The 24,332-nt window shown below is 41.9% G+C and overlaps 1 protein-coding gene across 6 annotated transcripts in view; it reads left to right on the top strand.

Annotated features, from left to right (window-relative positions):
* COL4A6 (collagen type IV alpha 6 chain) overlaps positions 1-24,332 on the top strand; it is a 283,087-nt gene that overhangs the window by 230,445 nt on the left and 28,310 nt on the right. For all 6 annotated transcript variants that reach the window (XM_054544948.2, XM_054544947.2, XM_054544946.2 and 3 more), the window contains exons 9-23: positions 2,589-2,651; positions 3,474-3,509; positions 3,689-3,730; positions 4,757-4,849; positions 6,186-6,239; positions 12,587-12,655; positions 14,015-14,059; positions 14,554-14,607; positions 15,444-15,513; positions 16,561-16,668; positions 17,608-17,748; positions 18,646-18,750; positions 20,449-20,609; positions 21,093-21,272; positions 21,841-22,024. In XM_054544948.2, coding sequence (XP_054400923.1) covers positions 2,589-2,651; positions 3,474-3,509; positions 3,689-3,730; positions 4,757-4,849; positions 6,186-6,239; positions 12,587-12,655; positions 14,015-14,059; positions 14,554-14,607; positions 15,444-15,513; positions 16,561-16,668; positions 17,608-17,748; positions 18,646-18,750; positions 20,449-20,609; positions 21,093-21,272; positions 21,841-22,024 — 1,405 coding nt within the window. The remainder of the gene's footprint in view (positions 1-2,588; positions 2,652-3,473; positions 3,510-3,688; positions 3,731-4,756; positions 4,850-6,185; positions 6,240-12,586; positions 12,656-14,014; positions 14,060-14,553; positions 14,608-15,443; positions 15,514-16,560; positions 16,669-17,607; positions 17,749-18,645; positions 18,751-20,448; positions 20,610-21,092; positions 21,273-21,840; positions 22,025-24,332) is intronic.

Raw genomic sequence — 24,332 nt, 5'->3', positions numbered from 1 at the left:
GTTTCATGAGAAAAAGTAGGCAAAAAAATGGGATGTGTGCAAGCACACACAAAAACAGAGATGCATAGGACCAAGGCCATACATATTCCCTAGGGCAAAACAATTGGCTTAGATAGTGTATTCATTAAATTTACAGAACAACATCCACTGTACTTGCTGCATAGCTTCTCTTAGGTACTTGTTTTCCTGCCCACAAAGGCTCAATGTTTGTCCACATACACAGGCATGATATACAAACTGCTTCAATTTGGGGAGAGGGCATTTGGTGGCTAAGATATTTGTGATCAGCAAGGTGATCACAGGTGGCTAGTTATTTTCAAAACAATGTTCAGACTATCATTTATTTCTGGAGGCCCTTTGAACCCCTCCTTTCTCTTCCTCCTGTCTGAGTTCCAACCTCTCTTACCCTCTCCGCCCCTTATCCAGGCCCATGTCAAGTTATTCCTGCTCCACCACTGGAAATGGACCCTTGCATTTCACCAGACCATTTTTCTCTTGTGATTTCACTGTCTTATGTTTAACATTGTTGTTATTTGATTCAAAAATTTTCTGTTCCCTTATGATTTTTTTCTTTGACCCATGGAATATTTAGAAGTGTGTTGCTTCGTGTCCAAATATTTAGTAACTTTCCAGCTATCTTTCTATTATGGATTTCTAGTTTGATTTTATTGTAATTAGAGTGAACACTGTGTTATTTCAGTTCTTTTAAATTTGTCAAGGTTTATTTTATGGTCCAGCATACAGTCTATCTTGGTGAATATTCCATATGCACTTGAACAGAATATGTATTCAGCTGTTGTTGGGTATAATGATCTTAAAAATATCCATTAGGTCAAGGTAATGGATACTATTGTTTGGATCTTCTATGTCCTGACTGATATTTTTGTCTAGTGTTTCTGTTCATTATGGAAGGAGGGATGTTAAGATGTCCAACTGTAATTGCAGATTTGACTGTTTCTACTTGAAGTTTTGTTAGTTTTTGCTTCATGTAATTTGAAGCTCTGCTATTATGTGCATAGGCATCTAAGATTGTTCTGTCTTCTTGATAAATTGACCTATTTTATCATTTTGAAATGTCCTTCTTTATCTCTGGTAATATTATTTGTCTCGAAGTCTACTTTATCTGATATTAATATAACTCTTTTGCTTTTTTAAAAAAGTTTTTGTTTTTTTATAACATTCTAATAGGAAAAATTTCAAATATAGAGCAAAGTAGAGTGAATTTTGCAGTGAACACGCATACCATTAATATTTTACTATACATCATCCCTTGGTATCCATGGGAGATTGGATTCAGGACCTCTCATGGATACCCAAATCCATGAATGCACAAATCCCTCGTATAAAATGGTGTCATATTTGCCTGTAACCTATACACATCTTCCCCTACACTTTTAATCATCTCTAAGTCACTTATAATACCTAATACAATGTAAATACTATGTAAAAAGTTGTTATACTGTATTGTTTAGGGAACAGTAACAAAAAAGAATTTGCATGTGTTCCATACAGATGCAACCATCCTTTTATAAAAAAAAAAAAATTCAATCAATAGTTGGTTGAATCCACAGATGTGGAACCCACAGATACAGAAGGCCAACTGTACTTGCTTTATCCTCCTTCTATCTGTCTATCCATCCCTCTCTCTGTCCATCAATCCATCCTATTTTTTAATTTTTATTTTAAGTTCTGGGGCACATGCACAGGATGTGTAGGTTTGTTACATAGGTAAACGTGTGCCATGGTGGTTTGCTGCACCCATCAACCCGTCATCTAGGTTTTAATCCCAGCATGCATTAGCTATTTTTCCTGATGCTCTCCCTCCCCCTACCCCACCCCCCGACAGGCCCCAGTGTGTGTTGTTCCCCTCTCTGTGTCCATGCGTTCTCATTGTTCAGCTCCCACTTATGAGTGTGAATATGCGCTGTTTAATCCATCCTATTTTTAATGAATGTCAAAGTAAATAGTAGACAAGAGTTCACTTACTCCTAAATCCTATAGCATGCCTGTCTTTAATTAGACTTCAATATTTGTTTGCAGTTCTTTCTTTTTATATAAAATTTACATACAATGAAACACTTAAATCTTAAGTGTATGTTTGCTGAGTTTTGACAAATGCATACTTGTATGTAATCCAAACCTTTATTCAGGTGTAGAAAATTACTATCACCTCAGAAAGTTCCCTCCTGCTCATTCCCTGTCAATTTCTGCCCCAATTCACCCCAAAGGCAACCACAATCCTGATTTTTCTCCTCTATGCCAGTCCTAGAACTTCATGTAAAGGGAATGATATAACCTCTAGCCTTTTGGGTCTGTCTTCTTTCACTTAACACACTGATTTTGAGATTCATCCACATCGTTTCATATATCAGTAGTTTGCTACTTCTTATTGTAGGCATTTATTCCACTGTTTGAATCTATCAGAGTTTATCCTTGTATCATTGGACAACTGGAACATTTCCAATTTTTGACTATTATGAATAAAGTTGCTATGAACATTCTTGTACAGTTCTCGTGGACATACATATTTTCATTTTTCTTGGAAAACTTCCTTGCTTTTTGAACTTGGTAAAAACTTGCCTCTCTAGGGCCCACAAGGAGCACTCGGATCTCCTGGAGCTGTAGGACCTGCAGGACCACCAGGATTACAAGTAAGATCAATTTAAGCCTAGTTTGTGATCACAGTGTTCACATGACTGTTTTCCCTACATACTATGGATTCAATGTAAACCTGTGTAATTTAGGTCCTCCTGGGTGAGCAAGGGCAACCTCCATTCTTGGAGGGTTAAAGTAAAGCATGCTCTTGCCAGGAGCTATTGGAGTTATTTATCAGAGTCTATCTGACCATTCAATCTGTGCCTCTAAAGCCTCCCACCCTAGCTCAACCTAAAGTATAGCCCAGGGATGGCAGATCCCTGACACATTTATTGCCACCTTCCATTTCCTCACCCATGACAGGTATTGCTAATTAATCATACCACCATCACTATCACCCACCCTGAACACTGAAGAAGCTTCAAATTCCTTGCTAACACTGCATCTTGGGCAGTTCTACCTACCTACCCATTTTTCTGACACAAAACCTGTTTATCATCACTGGTAGAGGAAAAGCATAGCCAGTCATCTATGTGGTTCTGGGAAAGCTGCGTCCCCAGATTGTTCTTTCCAGTGCAAGAAATCCCATTACTCAGTACTTTGGCTTAGCTTCACCAAAGGTCATCATTTTAAAATTTCTGGCCTGTTGGGAGGAATGACACATGAAGTCTTCACTACCTTAGCATTAATGTGATTACCAGGTCAATTTGGGGGATTTCAAAGGGGATAAAAGGGAACCATAGGAAAGACAGCTAGACTCTACTATGCCAAAGCAGGAAAGATGGCTGAGTTACTGGGGAGTGACTCTCAACATGCCGTGTTCTTTTTGACTGAAACTAACAAGTGCTAACTCTTTCTTATTTTTTAAAAAAATCTAGGGTCCTCCAGGGCCTCCTGGTCCTCTTGGTCCTGATGTAAGTATACTTTGTCTTAGGGCATTTTGCTTCCTACTCCTAAGTACTCTGGATTTCCCAGAGAGATACTGGTTTGGTTAACCCTACTTTCTGGTAAAAAAGATTGCATTCCAATTTAAGTTCCCTGAGCTTATTTAGTAATCGATTTTGTTTTTCCTCCCTGTATCCCTATTCCCTAGGGGAATATGGGGCTAGGTTTTCAAGGAGAGAAAGGAGTCAAGGTAAATAGCTTTTAAAAAATACAATCTGCATTCCATATGCTGCAAGAAATGTGTCTGATTACACACATGTGGCTGCTTGTGTAAGAGGATTTGTTTTTTCGCCTTGGGAAATGAGCATTTCCCAACCCACATAGATCCTCTGGTAGGATCTCTTGAGGGCTACATGTGTACATGCCACACATGGGCTATTGTGGTTCTTTTTCCTTCAAAATATTGTTATTTCCCTGCTTCCTACCTGTGAAAGGTGTATGTCTTACAAACATATTCCCTTGAAATAGATTCTTTCTCTTCCTTCCATCTGGGTCTTTCCTTGGTGTTTTGAGTATTCTGTTCCCTTCTCTTTCCTTGTCTCTGCTTCCCCTCTTCTCTCTACCCTTTCTCCTCCTCCCCCTCCTCCACTTCCTCCTCCTTTTCCTTTTTGTCCTCCTCTCTCTCTGTATCTCTCTCTCTGTCCTCTATCTCTCTTCTTTAACCTCTCTTTCACCATTCTCTTTTATTTCCCTCATTCTCTCATTTCTCTCTTTACCAATTACATTATGATTTCAGAGCCTCAAGCGAGGCTGAGAACTTGCCATTCCCACCCTTCTGTTACAATTGCACTGCCTTCTGAAGGAACAACTCTTGCCTCCAATGTTCTAACCTGGACGTCATTGCCTCTGATTGTGCTCTTGGCAAGGATTAGACCACTTAGAGTCGGATCATTGTTGCCAAGAGGTAGCCATTCACCTTGTTCTGATTCCTTTTTTAATCTCTTCTAAACATCCTTTCATGGCAACCATGAACTTAAAGTTTCCTTCTATCCATCTTACTCTTCCCTCTGCAGTGCTGGTACAAAATTCATTGGTCGGGCTTATAATTCTTCTCACCCTTTGGCAGTGAGAGTTTTGTTTCCTCATTGGCATGAGGGTGAAGAGGCCAAAGTAAGAGACAGTTTATTTGTGAGTTACATCCAGAGGACAAACCCCCGCTCTGGAAAAATGGTCGGTGTGATTTTCACTTTGCTTAATGTTCCATTTACTCTTACAGGGGGATGTTGGCCTCCCTGGCCCAGCAGGACCTCCACCATCTACTGGAGAGCTGGAATTCATGGGATTCCCCAAAGGGCAGAAAGGATCCAAGGTAGTGAACATTTAAGAATAGGAAAAAATTAATAAACCTTTTCCTATAATTATAATACAAGAACTTAACTCATAACCAGACAATACTGGAAGAATAGAGCGTTCTGGGTAATGGATTTTTGTTTAGAAGTGAGAGTAAAAAGGCTTCTTTGTTTTGCCCCTTATGAAAAGCTTTCTTAAAAGGCGGAGTATGTTTCTTGTTGTGTAGGTTTGAGTGTGCCTGGGCATCTGAGTATTCATTTAAGCACTATTTTCTCTGTTTTAGTGTTGCAGATTCAATTTTTGATATGCTGAATAACTTAAACATTAAATAGTTGTGTTTTTCCTCCTAACTCCCAACCCTCTCAATACTTACGGTGTCCCCAAAGTACTGTGACAGAACACATAGGGTATGAATAGTTGCTCTTGAATTATCTTTTTAAAGAAGTTATTTGCTCTTAAAACTTGACCCTGAAAATAGGATATACTGTCACCAAGTGGTGACAAGAGATGCCCTAATTTACCTGATCTGAACTACCAAGGCTTACACTATAGACCTGTTTAACTGAAATATTTTACGATCTGTACTTTTATGTGAGTCACTGTATACTACCTACATGGTTGTAATTGAATGGCCGTGTACTGTTAAGGTGTGCAGATATCTTTCTGTAACTTGCATTTCCTGCCAGGGTTCCTTTAAGCTTTGTGATTCTGTTCCCATGGCCAAGGGGCCTAGGCAGGGAAATATGTTTAGTCTCCTTTCTTTAAATTTGTCTTTGTGGAAGCTGTAACAACTCCAAGCCCCTCCAGGTTTACAGGAAGTAGTCATTGATTTGGGAATGGTCTGGCAACATAAAAGAGATTGTCTGCTTCCTTGATCATTCCCAAAACTTAGGGAGCTTTTCCATGGCACATATAGATAAATTCACATATCAGGGAATGACAGATCAGATTGTTATGTGTCCCTATCCAAATTGTAATTGTTACCCTTTTCCCAAAACTATGGATTTCTCTGCTGCCTCTAATTTGCTATAGGAAATTGTACTGAACAGCTTCTTCCACTAGAAAGAAAATAGACAATCATCCTTTCTGTCTCCCAATTAGCCTCAGTATTTGACATTCTGTTTTAGACAGTTATGGTCCATAATCCTTCTCCCACAGCAAGGAGCTGCATGAACCAAGACATCCTGGTACAGCTACTAATTAGGGAGCCTGGGGAATCTGCACCACTCTCTGCTACCCTAATCTTGATACTTCATTGGTTCCCCACTCCTCAGTCCAAGTACGTGCGGAGAGCCATCCTACTGTGTGTTCACTGCTTCCTGATGCTACTTACTAACCTTGGGCTGATTTTCCAGGGTGAACCAGGGCCTAAGGGTTTTCCAGGCATAAGTGGCCCTCCAGGCTTCCCGGTAAGTCTCTCTATTTGATCAATATGTATTCAAGGGTCTGATTGGATAAAAGCTGTAGCAATAGAAGGCTAACAGAAAGACCTCTTCCCATGGATATTGTAGAGAATGCCACCATCTTTATTATTAGAAGGTATTTAAGGAGATGTTCTTGTTTCTCAAACACATGGAGACATAAGCATGGTTCTCCATGAGGCTGTATACCTTAGAGGTTATTAGCTCAAGCTCTATAGTTAAAACAGACCTAGGCTTGACTGCTGATTTTGCTAGTTTCTAACTATGTGAACCTGGACAAGTTTCTTAACTTTTCTGAGCCTGTTTCCTAACCTACAAAAAAGGGGAGAATGATGGGGTGATTATGAGGATTAAATGAGATAATATGCATGAAAAGGGCTTACTACATGTCTAGCACTTATTATTCAGTTAATGGTAGCTAATCTTAGTAATCCTACCTCCACTTTCATATCTGCCTTTCTAGCTTAGATTCTTACACTCATCAGTTACCTTTTGAGGGTCCCTATGTGCCAGGCATTCTGCTGGACTTGGAGGTTACAACAGTAACTAAGTAAAAGTCCCTGTCCTTGAGATTACATTGTAATGGGGGAGTGAGGGTAAAAACAAACAAGAAACCAGTAAACAGATGAATCTATAGCAAGTTCATATAGTGGTTATATAAGTTCATATATATAAAAGATGAAAGAAGGGTAAAGTGATGAAATGTGGATGGGGAACAGGGTGGTCTACTTGGGACAGAGTGGTCAAGAAGGGCCTTTCTGAGGAAGTGATGTATGAGCTGAGACCTGCATATTATGAGAGAGCACGTCTTGTGAAGATCAGAAAGAGGTTTTAAGGCTGAGGGAACCATAAGTGCGAAGACCTTGAGGTTAAGAAAACCTCAGTACTTTTGAGGAACAGTAAGAAGGTAAGTGGAACAGAATAAGCAAGGCTAATAATTCCAGACAGAGAAGTAGGAACCAGATCTTGGCTACCTTCAGAGGTCAATGCGGTTTTTTATTTTTAATGTAATGGGAAGCCGTTCAAAGGCTCTGACTTGTATTTTTAAGATCACTCTGGCTGTGGGAGGAAGGGGAGAGGGAATGGGAAGGGTGGAAGAGCAAACACAGAGGGTATTGCAGTAGTCCAGGCAAGAGATGGTGGTGGTGACTTAGACTATAGTGACAGCAATGGAAATGGAAAGAAGTGGATAGATTCAAAATGTAAAAATGTTCAACCTTGTTATTAGGGAACATTTCAAACATTTACAAAAGCAGAGAGAATGTCATAATGATTCCTCGTGTACCCATCACACAGTTTCAATAATTAGCAATTTATGGCCAATCTGAAGCAAATAATAGACATATCATTTCATCACAAATACCTCTGAATATTTAAAAGGTAAGGGCTTTTTAAGACGTAGTGACAATATCATCATCAGTAATTTGTGATCAGTAATTAATATCAGTTAACAAGGCAGAATTCAAATTTTTGATTGTCTTATAGGTATATATATTTTTTTACAGTTGCCTTGCTTCAATGAGAGGCCAAACAAGACCAATACATTACATTTGTTTAATGTGTCTTTTAAATCACAAGATATGTTTTGAAAGAGCTGACAAGATTTTCATGGATTGGGAATAGGGATCAGGTGGGAAATGGATGAATCAAAGATGACTAGGCCTGCCTGTGCTTGCTGGGCCAATGGGGATAGATGACTCCATTCTTTCCCTACAGTACTTTGAAATAGTTTGGGTCTCTCTGGGTGGCCAGAAAGCAGAGCCAGTGGAGCCAGTGTTCCATGATGATTCTTATTACTCCACAGAAATAAAGGGGGCATGGAGAATCATCTGTTCAATGCACTTGATTTTAATCACCTTTGTATCTAATGAGCCAGAAAGGAAGAGAACCCTAGTGTTGGAGACAGAACACCCAAACTTTAGACCCAGCCCCTGCTCTGGGACTTTGGCAAGTCACTAAACCTCTCTTTATATCTGTAATTTGACAATGGTCATATTTATACTTTTTATTGATAGAAAATATTTCTACATATTTATAGGGTACATGTGATATTTTGTTACATGCACAGACTGTGTAATGGTGAAGTTAGGGTATTTAGGATATCCATGACCACAAACATTTATCATTTCTATGTGTTGGGGACATTTCAAATCTCCCTTCTGGCTACTTTGAAATATACAGTACATTGTTGTTAACTGTAGTCACCCTACTCCACTATCGAACACTAGAACTTATTCATTCTTTCTAACTGTATGTTTATACCCATTAACCAACCTCTCTCCATCTCTCCCCCCACCCCACACTCACACCATTCCCAGCCACTGGTATCATTCATTTTACTTTCTACCTCCATGAGATAAATTTTTTTAGTTTCTGCATATGAGTAAGAACATGCATATAGCTACTCTTTTAAGACCCAACTAATAATGTATGCGAAGTTTCTTTGCAAAATATAAGGCTGTCCTGTTCAATAAGATAACAACCAGCCACGTGTGGCTACTGAGCCCTTAAAATGTGGCTGATCTGAAATGAGATGTACTGTAAGTATAAAATACACACCAGATCTCAAAAACGTAGTATGAAAAGAAATCTAGAATATCTCAGTAACATTTTTTACTTCAATGTTAAAATGACAATATTTATTATATATTTGGTTAAGTAAAATATATCATTTAAATTAATCTCTGTTTACTTTGCTTTTTTAATGTGGCTACTAGGAAAATGAAAATAACATAGTAGCTCACATTATATTTCTATTGGACAGTACAGATAAAAAGTATTTTGCAAGTGAGTTTGGGAATAAAGTTTTCACCTTTCTTCGTAGAGCATTTCACATAGATTCTAGCCACCTGGCATTGTCCCTGTGAGGTAAGCAAGGTGAGCCAGGCTTATCTTCCTTGTACTGATGAGGAAACCACAGTTTCAACGGGTGAAGAGGTTTGTCCAGAATCACGCAGCTAATTATTAGCAGAGCTGAGATTGAAATTCAGCTTTCTTGAATTCTAGCCAATTTGGTGGCTTTTTCCCCATACCATACTGCCCCCTACAGTCCAGTTTGCTCTAATCCCAGCCGTGGTGGGGTTTTTATCTCTAAATCTCTGAAAAGGATTTTATGATCTCCTCTGGTGTGATTGGCTTCACTGGCTCACACTGCCTCACTCCCCTTCCCTTCCACATCCGAACCCAGAGTATTTCCCCTGCTGCAATTTCAACCCATTCCCTTTTGTCCTGTAAAAGAAAGACTGACGACAATGCACGGTGATAAATTGCAGTACCATTTCAAACTCAGTATTTCCAGTGTTTCAGAGTGTGGGCTGAAAAATAGAAACCCCAGTTGATTGTAAAGACATCAAAGCTGGAAAATAACCCCTTTACATAGAACAGCATGTTTTCATACGGTGGGAATTAAGAAACCGGAGTTCTCAGCCCACTTTGGCACAGATTCAATGTGTGACCTTGGCCAAATCAGGTAACTCCTTCAGTCCTAATATCTCTATCTGTTTAATGGGAACATTCGTAGGTACTTTATATGAATGCCTTATGACAGAAAAGTTATGAGGAGAAAGGTGGTAATGTATTTGTGATACTCTGGGCTTTTCAGAGGAAATGTGCTTCTCAAATCCAAAGCCTTCACATCAGCTTTCAATTATCCACACTCACTGAGAAACAAGGCAGCACTGAAGACAGAAATCTCTAGGGAATCCAAAATGTTCCTTTTAACTATTTGTTTTCTTCCTATATGAGTCCAAATCTTTGTAAGAGACAAAGTGCCCAACCTGACAGATTTGCCCCTTACCTTCTTTCTCTTGGCCCCTCTGCAGTGACCAAACATCCCTTATTTTCTGGCTCAGTCCTCACCTCACACATTTTATCCCATTGTCTCCAGCAACACACTCACACTTGTAGGCCACAGGTCCTTCCATGGAGGTCATCAGAGAGAATTGTATATCCATGTGCCCTCTGTTCAAGGGACTAGCAAACACAGGGGAAGGCAAAAATGGAATAGGTGAAGGGAGGGATAAGAGAAGAAACTGGCAAATCCTGAGGTAACTATTGAGTAGGTCAATAGTTACCCACACACCTACCCAGTAGGGGTAACTACTAGGTAGGTGGGATTCTTCAATTGAGCCTCCTGAGAACCAAAGAGCATCAGGAGTCCAGAGCCCAGGAGAGCAGGCCTGGAAACAGTTAAGTTAGCTCCATTGAGGCTTTCCAGGCCATGGGTAAGTAGGAGTGTGGGAGCAGCATTTACAAGATTACTCATGAGGAGGACTGACTGTGACGGGGCCAGTCCCAGGGCATCTTGCTAGAACAGCTTATTCAGCAGGGTCCCTGTACAGTGCCTCCCTATTCTGGGAAACAAGTTGAATCTACAGCACAGCCAGTGTCTTGCCAAGCTATTTATCTTTTCTTGGCTCTAACCCCCACACACAAATTTGTCTTTTTTTTTCCTTTTTACAATTTTTTTTAAATATTTATTTTTGTCACACTACAGCATAAGCTCTCAGGCCCTCTGAGAAAGCAAGACTCTTCTGCTTTCTGGAGAAGGAGTACAAGGCCCCCTTATATTTACAACTGAGGGCAAGATAGATGGGGGCACAAGATGGTTCCTGAACATTATTTCCTTCCCCCTTTGCAATAGTTTTGTTCTCTTGGCCATTATTCCATTCAGTTCAACAAGTATTTACTGGACCACCTTGTATGTGTTCAGACTAGTAATGGGCCTTGGAGGAAGATAAAAGAGAGTGTAATATAGGTCTCATGCTTACAAAACTTTCATATGCAACCATTCTTTGCACTTTAAGAGTTTGGGGCAGCATGGGCTGCCACAGATTTCATGGACAGGTCAGAGAAGTCTTCCTGAAGCGTTTGACCTCAGAAGCCAATAGACATTCCACCAAGTCGCAGCATGCCTTGGTTTGATGCAGAAAAACTCATATTTTAAATAAGTTTGCATTCAGTTTAACCCACGAGCCTTTCACATTAGAAATTTAATGTAGCATGAAGGCTGAGCTATTTGATGCACAGTTATATAAATGCAGAAAAGACAACAGGTAAGTACGGGACCAATGCCTGCTTTGAATTGGATCCTACACACACACACACACACACACATTCCTCCCAATAAAAAGACAATGAAAACAACCCACATTAAAAAAGCAAAAACATGACTAGCCAAAAGGAAACAAAAATGAAAAACCCTGGGCCCAGAAAGCCAAGGGGTGCTCAACCAGCTTTCAGTACTCATGGGAGTGCACTGAGTATGTATGTAAAAGGAAGAAAAAGCCACAAATGGGATTTGAGCAGGTGAGCCAGGTCACATTAAAGGGACAACAGATGTTCCACAACATTTAGTGCCTTTTCTTCATTGCCTCCTTTACTTTCATAATAAGCCAAAATGTTGTTTGCTAAATCTATGCTCCAAAAAGTACAATTTTAAACAACAACAAAGTGGCCTCATTTAAGTTTTCTGTGAAAAACATTATCTGTGAAATAACATTAAGTTATCTGTGAAAAACATTTAGTACTGAACTATTCTGTATCTTGGGGGCCCAGACATTTGCCTTGGACCCAGAGGGGAGGAAGCTCTCTCTTACTCACTCTGCTTCTTGGAGTTCCTGCTTTTCCCTAGAGAATCCCCAAGTCATATTCATGGCTACAAACCCTCACCTCCGATGAGCAGGGCAAGAGGGCTTGGAGACCATCTCACAGTCCCCTTTGGACTATCTCTAGGGCCAGGCAAGAGCCCTACAGTCCCAATACAGGAGCTGCAGGGTTTCAGACCGTGCCTAGATAGAAATACTTCTTCCCACTGAAAAGGATGTTGTGCTCATTATGTCTCCAAAGGGGAAAAGCTCTTGCTCTTCCCCCTAGTATCAACCCCCAAGAATTTGCATAATCCTCCATTTGTGGGTCAAATCATCAAGTTCCTAGATGATAGAAGGCAGCTTGTTCTAATGGAAAGGTCCCCGGAATGAAAAACACAAGATATGGCTTTCTCATTCATTTTTAACCCATCTAGATGTTGGTTTCCTCATCTGTAAAAGGTTAGATATTTAATCATTTCTATGCTGTTAGCCCATGGTACTGTAAATACATGGAACAGTGTTGTGGGTAGGGGGGGCATTACTTCTAGAACCAAAAGGGAACCTTGAATGAATGGTCCAATTTATATTCAGACCCTATGTGCTTCTCAGGCAGTGACAAGAGACAGCGTGGTGAGCCTCCCTAAGGGGAGAGTGGAGCTTAATTAAAATAGCCTCCTTGCGTTGAATGAAGCCAGGAGACCAATGAGAAAACAAACGTTATAACTTGTGGTTTCTTTTTTCATTTAGGGCCTTGGAACTACTGGAGAAAAGGGAGAAAAGGGAGAAAAGGGAATCCCTGGTTTGCCAGGACCTAGGGTACGAACCTGGAATGTTACTTGCCTGGGTCTGTCAAGTCACCTAGTCCATTTTCTTTCCTGTTTGCTACTTTATGTTTTGCAACTTGATTGCGACCTAAGCTTCTCGTTTCTCCTCAACCCAATGGCAGGTTCCTAAGACCTCCTTCTCTCTTAGCCCCATTCCCTTGATTGAATGGCTCCCTTGAAAAGGAATGAGGCACCCCCTACTCTAGGTGGCTCCTCAGCCTATTTATCTCCTTGCTGTCACGTATCATTGTCTTCTGGGCTAAAGAATGATATGAGTGTTGTCTTGCTTTCATTCCATTCTATTCTGAGGGAATTGAACAGGGAAGTGGCACAGGAATGGAAGAAAGAGGGCCAAGTGCAATCTTTATAGGACAGAAACAAGCCTGGAAAGTTCTAGAACATAGTGAGTGATGTTTGGAGTCAACAGTTTCCAATAATAATCTCATTTGAAATGGAAAAATAACTATTAGCCTCTCTTATTCCTAGCTTCAGGCACTTAGGTCTTGAGCTAGAAGCAGTGGGCCAAGCTTAGCCTCAAAGAAGTAACATTTTAGAGAATTGGTTGTTAAGTTGACTATGAAGTTAAGAGTCTTTTGAGTATTCAGCCATACTTATCCATTACCCTGCCATTTCTTTCTCTACTTTTCCCCCTCCCTTGTCTTGAAAATACATATAATCACCAACAAAGAATGCATTTGAGGTGGAAGACGAGGCCCTCCCATAATCTATTTAAAGATCTCCTGACTTGGAACTAATGCAGACTAAGTATAATACCACCCAGCCCTTCTGTCAAATTCCACCTACTACTTAAACTGTTTCCATTTATTTAGCTCTTAAAAAATGCTGCATGTGGCTATTTAGCCTGATGGATTAGAGCTTAGAAAGAAGTCATTAGGCCGGGCGCGGTGGCTCACATCTGTAATCCCAGCACTTTGGGAGGCCAAGGCGGGTGGATGACTTGAGGTCAGGAGTTCGAGACCAGCCTGGCCAACGTGGTGAAACCCGTCCCTACTGAAAATACAAAAATTAGCCAAGCATGGTGGCGCATGCCTATAGCCCCAGCTACTTGGGGGGCTGAGGCAGGAGAATCGCTTGAACCCTGGAGGTGGAGGTTGCAGTGAGCCGAGATTGTACCACTGCACTCCAGCCTGGGTGACAGAGTGAGACTCCGTCTCAAAAAAAAAAAAAAAAGAAAAGAAAAAGTCATTAAGCTAGGTCTAGGAACATTCGCTTACCTGATTTTAGGAGCTGCTAAATCCTGAACTCAGTTGGATAACTTTGTTATGTAAGTCTAGTGGCTTTTTCTAGGTAACCTATTGCTTTTTCTAAGGTGTAACTATTTTCTTTACAGGGTCCCATGGGTTCAGAAGGAGTCCATGGCCCTCCAGGGCAACAGGTATTTTGGTTAATATCATTAAAGCCTTGGTGTATGAAATCCCAATCAAAAGTCCCCCTTGCTTTACCTAACATGGCCAAAGGGGGAAATTACTTATAATGCAAATTGTTCATCTTCCCTTTTTTTGGTATAATCTTAGCCACTGTCCTCTTTTCTTTTCACTCAAGAACACGGGTATCCAGTGTCAAGTTCAGTGCCTTGCCATGCCATGCTGTGGTCATACATCTTTGGCATGCTATCAGGGACTAGCAAGGCCAGCCTGCTTGTATCCGTGTCTAGCCTTGTGGCCCTTGTACCTCCTAATATGTAAATTGGCTACCTACTGCCATATTGTCTTCTGGAAGATTTTACAGCTTCCAGAGTCAGATAGAAGCCATATGTACCCTGCAATGACATCCAAGATCCCTGTGCCATTTGCCCTGGCTTAATCCAAAGACCAGACTCTCTTATGCTCTCATACTTTCAACTTAGTGGTAACTATGTTTCTGTCACAGGGCAAGAAAGGGACCCTGGGATTTCCTGGGCTTAATGGATTCCAAGGAATTGAGGTAATGTTGGGAAGTGAAAAATCCAGGGTTGGTAGGTAGAAGAGTGAATTACCACAAATGTCTGTATATAAGATTAAGTATTTTTAATATTTTGACCTTTTAAGTTTCAATTTTTTCTTAAGAAATGCATGTAATCTGCTTTGAACACACAAAGCTGCTAATGAGCATTTCTTAGATACTACTTGATCAGTGGTAAATTAAGGGACAGGGGCTGGTGGGAGCAAGTCCATCCCGAAGATGAGGAAAATTTTATTCATATTGCTTAGAATTGCCAACTGTTGGTTTCACTATTGTTTTAAATTCTCTACAGACAATGCGTCCCCTTTTTGCCTATACCTGGGGCATATAACTGCCACCATCACACCCTGAATATGCCACTGTATGTGTTTTTGGTACTTAAGTCCCTCTTTGGGGAGTATTAGAACTCCTTTAATTTCCTCTGCGTGACATCATCCACTAACAAGGATTGTGATGGTAGTAGAGGCCCAGGCCTGTTGAGAGTGGAAAAAAGTTAAAACTCTGTTCTCTCCGTAGCACTACTTAGGTACAGCCAAGGCCCAGAGCAGACTGTCCTTGAGTAGAGTTGCAAAATAAAATTGGGATCCCTTGTCCTTGACAGGTTTCCAATTGAATGTTAGGCCTCTGGCCTGCTTTTTGTCACCTTCATCTTAAATTTGTGGGACTTTGAAATTAACCTATGGACTAGTTGATCCTGAAAATCCGGGGTTATAGAAGGAAGAACCTTTCATTTTCCTAGGGATGGGCTTTAATGGCACATAGATCTTGGGTAATAAGGAAATGGAAATATTTGTGTTTAATGTACTTAATCTTTGCAGGGTCAAAAGGGTGACATTGGCCTGCCAGGCCCAGATGTTTTCATCGATATAGATGGTGCTGTGATCTCAGGTGCAACTTCTCATTAATTTGAGTGGAAAATAAAGACAGGAAGTTAAATCCTATATCCCCTGTAATTATTAAAAGGATACCTTGTTAGTTACTCGACTGTTGCTAAACTTGACACACCCAAGAGCCCCTCATGGCTCCTGAGCTTGGGGAATAAAGCTATCTCCAATCTCTTGGGCAGAGAAGCCAAGCCCAGCACCCCATTTTTGTGTTCAGTCCACCAAGCCTAGGATTTGGGTCTGCCTGGGCCTGAATTTGATGAAAATGGTTCTCCTGGCAATGCTTTGGGAAGGATTGATAACCACCCCCAAGCTGGGCTGACTTCAGTTTGATACTATGGAATACTCAGGGCCTCATGTAGGTGATTCCATGTATGCTTGAGCTTGACAATTTCATAGGAAGTGGAAAAGTACCTTTGGTTAGGGGAGCAAGTGGCTGAGAGCCCTCAAGAGTATGATGCTTAGAAAGTCTGTCTTCACCTCTCCTTGTCCTAGTTATTTTGTGTGCCCAACTCTTCCCTTTACCTTCTCCAAAGACTGAGATGCCCAGTATCTCCAGCTACCTCTTGTTTGACCAAAGGCTTCTACTGTAGCGACTCTTCCATGGGTCTTCCAACTTATCCCTCTCCTCTCATCCTCTAAGGCCCATGTCCTGTTTGGTATTAATATTTGACAGTGGCTTCCTGTATGCCACTCCCAGGAAACATATATGTATAACATAAATAGTGGACTTCAACATCTTAATCCAAATGGTAGACATCTTAGGCATTACAGCAGATTAGTGGTAGAAGAAGAAGAAGTACTTACCAGAGCTTATCATGAAAGGCAGGCCTTGGCCAGACCAATTCTTAATACACTAATTTTGGCTCCAGAAGGCCCCTTGGCTCCAGAAGACCCATTATCATGTGAGGCCATTAGCATTAGAGACTTGGGAAAGGCATGAAAGGCACTTCTAATGCCAGGACAGCTCCTGCACCTCTTCTTGGGCATTTTGTAGCATCTGTGGGCCTCCTCTGTCTTTATTTACTATTTTCTTTCATTACAATGCCAGGTAATCCTGGAGATCCTGGTGTACCTGGCCTCCCAGGCCTTAAAGGAGATGAAGGCATCCAAGGCCTACGTGGCCCTTCTGGTGCCCCTGGCTTGCCAGCATTATCAGGTAAAAAAAACTAACTCATCTCCTACACAGATCAGTCCTCTATATACTGTGGTTCCCAGCATTCCCTTCTATACCTCTGGGTCGGGGCACACACCTAGCCAAAGTCAAACAAGAGGTAGACTATAGTCAGTAGGTTCCCGACTGCCAGCCCAAGGCTAACGTATGTGGGGGTAGTGAGGGCCTGGGTGAGCAGCTTTTGTTTTTGGCTTAAATAATGTATCATAGCTGGACAGGTGATCCTAGACTGTCACTGAGGTTTGCAGCAACAAGAGGAGTCCTGGGTGGAGTTGCTGGAGCTGTGTCACCCTCCTGTGGTTGTGCCATCCCAGCTGATGCTTGCCAAGAGGGGCTAGCAAAAGCCCAGAGGAAGATTTGTACCCAGAACCTTGCTGTAGGATTCAGCCAGGCACTGAATGGTCCCAGGATCCTGTGGGTAACACTCTTGAACTAATCACATCCATATGTCATTCTATAGTGACATGTGGGAAAAGGGCATGCCAGAGTCTGGGAGGCAGTGATGCCCCAGATATAAAGTTCAACTTTTACTTTTAAAGCCACCAGTTTCTAAATTCCTTGGAGATGGGCTGCTGTGAGGATACCTATGTTTTTAAAGCAGCCACCTGGAAATGGTACAGCTGGCCCCAGCACCAAGTTGGAAAAAAATCAAGAAATGAAAGGCTAGAGACCCAGATTTTCCTCTCAGGTTTGCCACTGAGAAATGCTGGGCCCATGATCATGTTTCCTCTCTTCTTTGGGTCTCTGTTTCCCAAGAGGTTAGGCTAATTGATCCCTAAGGATCCTTCTAACTCTGGTACAAGAGAAGGGCAAATGCTTCCCTAAATTCTTCCTTGGATTTGTTTCCAACATATGCCACAGATAGGAATACTCCAGAGAGTAGGGTGATATAATGAGCATTTGTGTGTGGGCTTATTCTTCCAGGTGTCCCAGGAGCCCTAGGGCCTCAGGGATTTCCAGGGCTGAAGGGGGACCAAGGAAACCCAGGCCGTACCACAATTGGAGCAGCTGGCCTCCCTGGCAGAGATGGTTTGCCAGGCCCACCAGGTCCACCAGGCCCACCTAGTAAGTTACTCATTTCTCTTTTTGGTCTCAAGATTCAGACGTGATCCAGACTGCAGAACAGTCATGATTTTTGAGGGGGCATCTCACAGGTGAAACAGCTAAGCCAGGATACATGATAATTGCAGAGGGGCAGCCATGAAGGCCCCATCGTCTCTGAGTCAGATCCCTGCCTCTACCAGTTATTGATAACAGCAGAGTGTTCTCCATCAAGGAACAAGCAAACTAAGGCCTAATGCCTTCCAAGTTTTGTACCCATTCCCACTCCATCTTTCACTGTTCTCAGCCCTTAAGCCTTTGTTTTTTCAGCTCCTAAAGAAGCAGGATTGGTTCTTTTGAGCTTGCCCTGGTCCACAAGGCTCCAATGGGGTGGGCTGAGAGACTGAGAAAAAAAGAAACCAAGCCTGGACCCTCGAGGTGGCTGCTAAAAGCCTACACAGGGCTTGTCCTTCTTAGATCTCCTACTTGAGTGTGAGATTCTAGATTCTGAGAGAAAAGCTGGAAATGTTGCCCAGAATGTTTCTTTGTGCCTTGAAGCCCATGTCCACTGCAGCTTGAACCTCTTTCCTCTTTTGTCCTAGGGGAGGTTTCTGGGGTAGACATTGGGACTGCTGAGTTTTGGAAGCTACCTTGTTCATTCCTCTAACCCCACTGTCTAATACGGTGCCTGGAACATAATGGACATTCTGTAAATATTAGTAGAGTGAATTGAGCCAACAGAGGCCCTGTTGACTCCTTGCTGCAGATTTGGGGTCCCGGTCTTGAATTTTATTTTTTTGTCTCTGCTCTGGTTGTTCAGCCTCAAGGACTTGGGCCTTGGTGATTGAACTGCTGTGTTGAGTCAGGGAAGTCACCAGGCTTATACAAGTTGCTAATCCTTTATCTTTTTTTTACCCAAAGGTCCAGAATTTGAGACTGAAACTCTACACAACAAAGAGCCAGGGTTCCCTGGTCTCCGAGGAGAACAAGGTCCAAAAGGAAACCCAGGCCTCAAAGGAATAAAAGGTGATTTTTTCCCCTTGAGTTTCTTGGTCCTCCAAACTCCTTAGAGAAGGCTTCCTGGGGAATGAGAAAACCAACAGCCTCGGGAACCTAAACAGAAGCAATTGTGGATCTTGTTTGGGGCTTTGATTATAGGATTGTTAGAAGTGCTATATTTGGGTCTCTAAGACTGAGGCTGGCAATGGAGGTCACACAGGACCAAGCTGCTCGCAGGCTTCTTTTTCTTTCTCCTCCACCTGCAGCCCAGTCTGTTAACCAATGCATGCTGCTACCCCACCCAGTTTGCAAGACCAAGGATGTAAGCCACTTATTACCTTCAGCCTTAAGCAAAGTGCTCTGAACAGGTCAAGACCTGGGACTCTGAAAAACCCAACTGGCTCCAGGAAAACAACCCTAGCCCCCCACTGGTGTTGGAGAACTGATCAATGACCACAGCTGCCTTTGGGTCATTTCCCCCTTCTATCACTTACTCTGAGGGGAAGATGCTCAATAAGTCGATTAATTATGGTTGTGGCCTAGGCCAGGGGGAGGAAGAAGTGAAACTACTGACTGAAGAGGGGTTTTGGGATGGCCTAGGGTTCAGTTATTCAAGATCTCTAGGAATGAACTGCTTTCCTCAGCCTCAAACAGAGATGTTCTAACTTACTCCTCTCCTTTCTCATTGCTCTGTCATAAAATGTCATTACCTAAGTACATAGAGTCTGGTTAAGAAATGCCTGATAGCTTGTTCTCTGCTATTCAGGTCCCAGGAAAACTATTTGATGGAAAAGGGCATTAAGTTAACTTAGATGTTAATTTTGGCCCTTACCTAACTCACTACAAAGCTGGTGTATTTCTTGATACCATTCACAGTCCTAAAAGAGGGACATTTCTGATGCTCCCCATTCTGTATTTCCATGGGGCTGAAAGATTTTCTCTAAGTATGGAATAGTGATAGGGATTCTCAAGCTTCATTATACATGAGAATCACCCAGGGGAGGTTATTAAAAATTAGATTATTTGGTCTGGCCTCCTGAGACTGATCGATTAGGACTGAGATAGGGCCCAGCAAGCTGCCTTATAAATAAGCATCACAGGTGACTCATGCAGGATCACACTCAAGAAACACTAATCTGAAGAACAGACTATTCTCTTAGAGTTTTAGGAATCATCAATTTTCTAAAAGTAAGAAGGGGCCCTTCAGAATCTTAGGGAAACTCAGGGTCACCTATGTTGGCACCAATTCTTATTTTCCAGACAATAAGCATAGAAGATATAGGGAGTTAGACCTTGATACCTCTTCAAAGGTGCTTTGCTGAAATCCCTATCATTATTTATGTGGCATTTGTCTCAACATTTACAAAAATATGTACACATTTGTGTCATATGTACAAAAGTCAGGGGAAAAGATATTTTGGTAAAGAAAATCTTTGAGCGGCTTGAATTCCAGACTCTCAACTGGTTAGTAGAGGTCAGTGGTTCTCAACTATGGCTATACTTTAGACTCACTGATGGCTGAGCCTCATCCCTGACTAACAAAATCTGAACCACTAACACAGACATACTCTGCTGGAGAGTGAACCAAGTTCATTTGAGTGTGTTCTCTGCAAGCCTTCAGATTCCCTCTATGGAGTTGTTCAAGTCACAAATAACCACGATCAATTCTTTATTCTTCTTGGAAAAAAATGACCCACTTCGTTCTATGTTGTCTTTTTCTCCCAGGAGACTCAGGTTTCTGTGCTTGTGACGGTGGTGTTCCCAACACTGGACCACCCGGGGAACCAGGCCCACCTGGTCCACGGGGTCTCATAGGCCTTCCAGGCCTTAAAGGAGCCAGAGGAGATCGAGGCTCTGGGGGTGCACAGGGCCCAGCAGGGGCTCCAGTAAGTCTTGCCAAACTTTGACCCTGAGGAAGCAATGGAATCCTTCAAGTGTCCTTCAACCCCCCAATTACTTTTCTAAAGCACATACAAGAGAGATGGGATTAAAACAAAGTTTTGGGGTTTTGATCTACAACATGAAATCTGACTATAGAGTCTCTTAAAGTCCTTTCTGCTTTAACCTACCTATTTTCCCTTCTCCCTTTCCCCAATTTCTTCCTTCCACAACATTGTTTACCTTTGCCTAGCAATGTGCTGGCCCATGAAGATAAAATAGGAATTAAGGTGAGGTTTCCATCTTCAAAGATTTCAAAATTTACAAAAGGTGCAGAAATAAATGGGTAACTATTATTCAAGATTACAACATAATCAGTGTCTAGAACAGTGCCAATATGTACCCAAGGTTCTGCTCTAAGTCACAATGCTAGGTGCCGGAATTCTATGAAGTCTGCATCTTCTGACTACTCCCTCTTCTCTCTTTGTCAGGGCTTAGTTGGGCCTCTGGGTCCTTCAGGACCCAAAGGAAAGAAGGGGGAACCAATTCTCAGTACAATTCAAGGAATGCCAGGGGATCGGGGTGATTCTGGCTCCCAGGGCTTCCATGGTGTAATAGGAGAACCAGGCAAGGACGGAGTACCAGGTTTACCAGGTCTGCCAGGCCTTCCGGTAAGTTGATCGTTCCTAGGTGATTAGCTCTACAGATCTTCACACCTGACTTTGTTGGGGGGTCTGATGACGACTGGACCATGAAACAGGGAAGAACAGAGTCTAGAGCACCTTGCCCTGCCTCTGCCACTGAAACTTTTTGCTTTTTGCTTTTCCCTTATGTAAAGTGGGAATCATTTTCTCAGAATGGATCATTGTCTCATTTGATAAATGCTAGTAACACCTGACCATATGACTTAAAAATACTTCAGCTTCTCAGCAACTTTTTTCCTCAAGTAATCTAGCCACTTTCTGTGATCTCTAGGGTTGTTATTATCCTGCTCATATCTTGCCCTGTCTCCTCACCCCTATCCAGAACCTTTTGCGTTGTTAGATCATCCAGAGTAGACAAGATTCATATCCACTAACTAAAGTCAGAGGAGACTGATAGATAAACTATGGTGATGATAGATAATTTTAACAAAACACAAAGCATTGGTCACACTGGCTACCTCTTTCTTGTAGTCAGAGGACTGTCCAGATAAATCTCTGAGTTGAATTTTCATTCTTTTTTTTATGTGTTGTCTAGGGTGATGGTGGACAGGGCTTCCCAGGTGAAAAGGGGTTACCTGGACTTCCTGGTGAAAAAGGCCATCCTGGTCCACCTGGCCTCCCAGGAATTGGGTTACCAGGACTTCCTGGACCCCCTGGGCTTCCTGGAGATAAAGGCAATGATGGATTACCAGGACAACAAGGCCTTCCCGGATCTAAGGGTGAGTCACAGAATCATATGGCTTTGGACTTGGAAATCTGATCCCTTGTAGAGTGGATATGACTCAGGTGCATGAAATGTATCATAAGAAGAGACTTGTCTGACCATAATCACTACTTTCAACCCCCTGAAGGATTTGCATGTGAAAAAAAGTATTATAATTGTATTGTGGTAAGCTTAGGAGGCAGAATAACATAGATTTCCACTCTACTTTGTGAAGAACTTCCTACCAGAGCAGTCTGAAAATGTAACAGAGCTACCGAGGGAGGTTATGAGCTCATAATCCCTGGGAGAGTTCAAGAAGAAGATGGATGACCACTTACTGCAAATGTCGTCAAAGCAATGAGTGGGAGATTGGACAAGGTGCCCTCCAAATTGTGTGGTGATATCATCAGCTGGGAAAAACCTTTCCTCAACTCATGGAATCTCAGATTGGGCAGAAATCTAGTTGCATATAGTCTAATCCCCCATTTTATCCCTTAACTCCTTCCTCTTTATATAACTTCTTTTTCTACTTGAATTTTAGAAATTATGTGTAACAGTCCTGCTTATAGTTTATGAAGGTGCTATACTAATAACTAGTCTTCTTCAATACAGCCAGAACAGCTGTTCATCCCAACTTCTGGGTTTCCACAACTTCTATGCTTCCGTTAGTGACACCACACTTAGGTTGATGGTAGATGGTACAGGTTAAAACTTGATAATTCAAGATTCTTAAAACCGTCAATATTTCATTTCACAAATTATTGGGAAGGTTGTAAGGGCATTTTCCTTTTTTTTTTTTTTTCTGAAATGAAGTCTTACTCTCACCCAGGCTGGAGTGCAGTGGCATGATCTTGGCTCACTGCAACCTCTGCCTCCTGGGTTCAAGCGATTCTCCTGCCTCAGCCTCCTGAGTAGCTGGGATTACAGGCACCCTCCACCACACCTGGGTAATTTTTGTATTTTTAGTAGAGACAGGCTTTCACCATGTTGGCCAGGCTGGTCTCAAACTCCTGACCTCAAGTGATCCACCCACCTCGGCCTCCCAAAATGCTGGGATTACAGACGTGAACCACTGCTCCTGGCCGTAAGGATTCATCAAATAAAATCATTCTGCCTGTTGGAAGTCCTAGTGTCAGCTATAGCTTTGCTTCTAGCTCTGTTCCCAGAGACATTACTCATGGTCATTCTACTGCTCCTCCCTTAACTGGGTCTTCACTGTAGGTTAAACCATTTTGCAAGCAACAAGGTTTTAAACTGAGTTATAATAACATGATACCTATAGACTTACACACTTCCAAGTCTTCTGGCTATTAGCAACATTTTAACTATTTGAGAACCTGCTGAGTCAACAGAAGGAAGCTTGCAGGACCATTTTTATCCCAAATATCACTAGTCCCTGGATACAGAATGTTATTAGGAATATGATATGGTAAGCTATAGCCTGGGAGATGCCTTATGCAGAAAATGTTTGTCTTATTCCATTTTCTGTTGCTACAACAGGATATCTGAGACTGGGTAATTTAAAAAGAAAAGAGGTTTATTTAGCTCATGATTCTGAAGGCTAGGAAGTCCAAGATTGGGCAGCCCATCAGTTGAGGGCCTTGCGCTTCTTCAACTCATTGTGGAAAGCAGAAGGGCATATGCAAAAGAGTCCAAACACTAAAGCAACCTTGCTTTATAACAGCCTGCTCTTGTGGGAACTAATCCATTCCCTTGAGAAATAACCCAGTCTCCCGAGAAAGAGATTAATCCACCCTAACAACCTAATTACCTCTCAGAAGCACCACCTCCCAACACAGCCACTCTGGAAACCAAGTCTCAACATGAGTTTTGGTGGAGACAAATCATATTCAAACCATAGCCATGTCCTTCTTGCAGTATGAAGAGTTTCAAGAAATTACTCTAATAAAGAGCATTAGCTTTCTTTTTCTCTCTATGACAACCAAATATAATTCTTCAAACCTACCTTTTTTCTGCACAGTTTTAAAAACAAATAACCTGTGGTCCCCACACATTTGCATTGTAGCCATTTCTGTTGCTAGAAAAAAATTAAGATGCTATTCCTGAATGTGCCCACTCCAATCAATGGTAGCCCAGACTAGGACAGCTGTATTGCCAGGAAAGAGGATGTAATCATCAGAAGCCTTTCAGCCTACTAGTGTGAATTATTAAAAACTTTGGGCAAGCAGACAACTGGCTATTTCCAAAGAGGCTCTGTTCCAGATGCTCATAGTAATCAATCACCCTGGTTATTACTGAACCGTGGTGACTGTGTGCTTGATCTCATGTGAGTGCGAGTGTTCTCCACTCAGTTCAGACAGAGG

Source organism: Pongo abelii, chromosome X (assembly GCF_028885655.2).
Source record: "Pongo abelii isolate AG06213 chromosome X, NHGRI_mPonAbe1-v2.0_pri, whole genome shotgun sequence".
Classification (NCBI taxonomy): domain Eukaryota; kingdom Metazoa; phylum Chordata; class Mammalia; order Primates; family Hominidae; genus Pongo; species Pongo abelii.
Note: the sequence above shows the minus strand (reverse complement) of the source record. Positions and strands in the feature narration are given on the sequence as shown.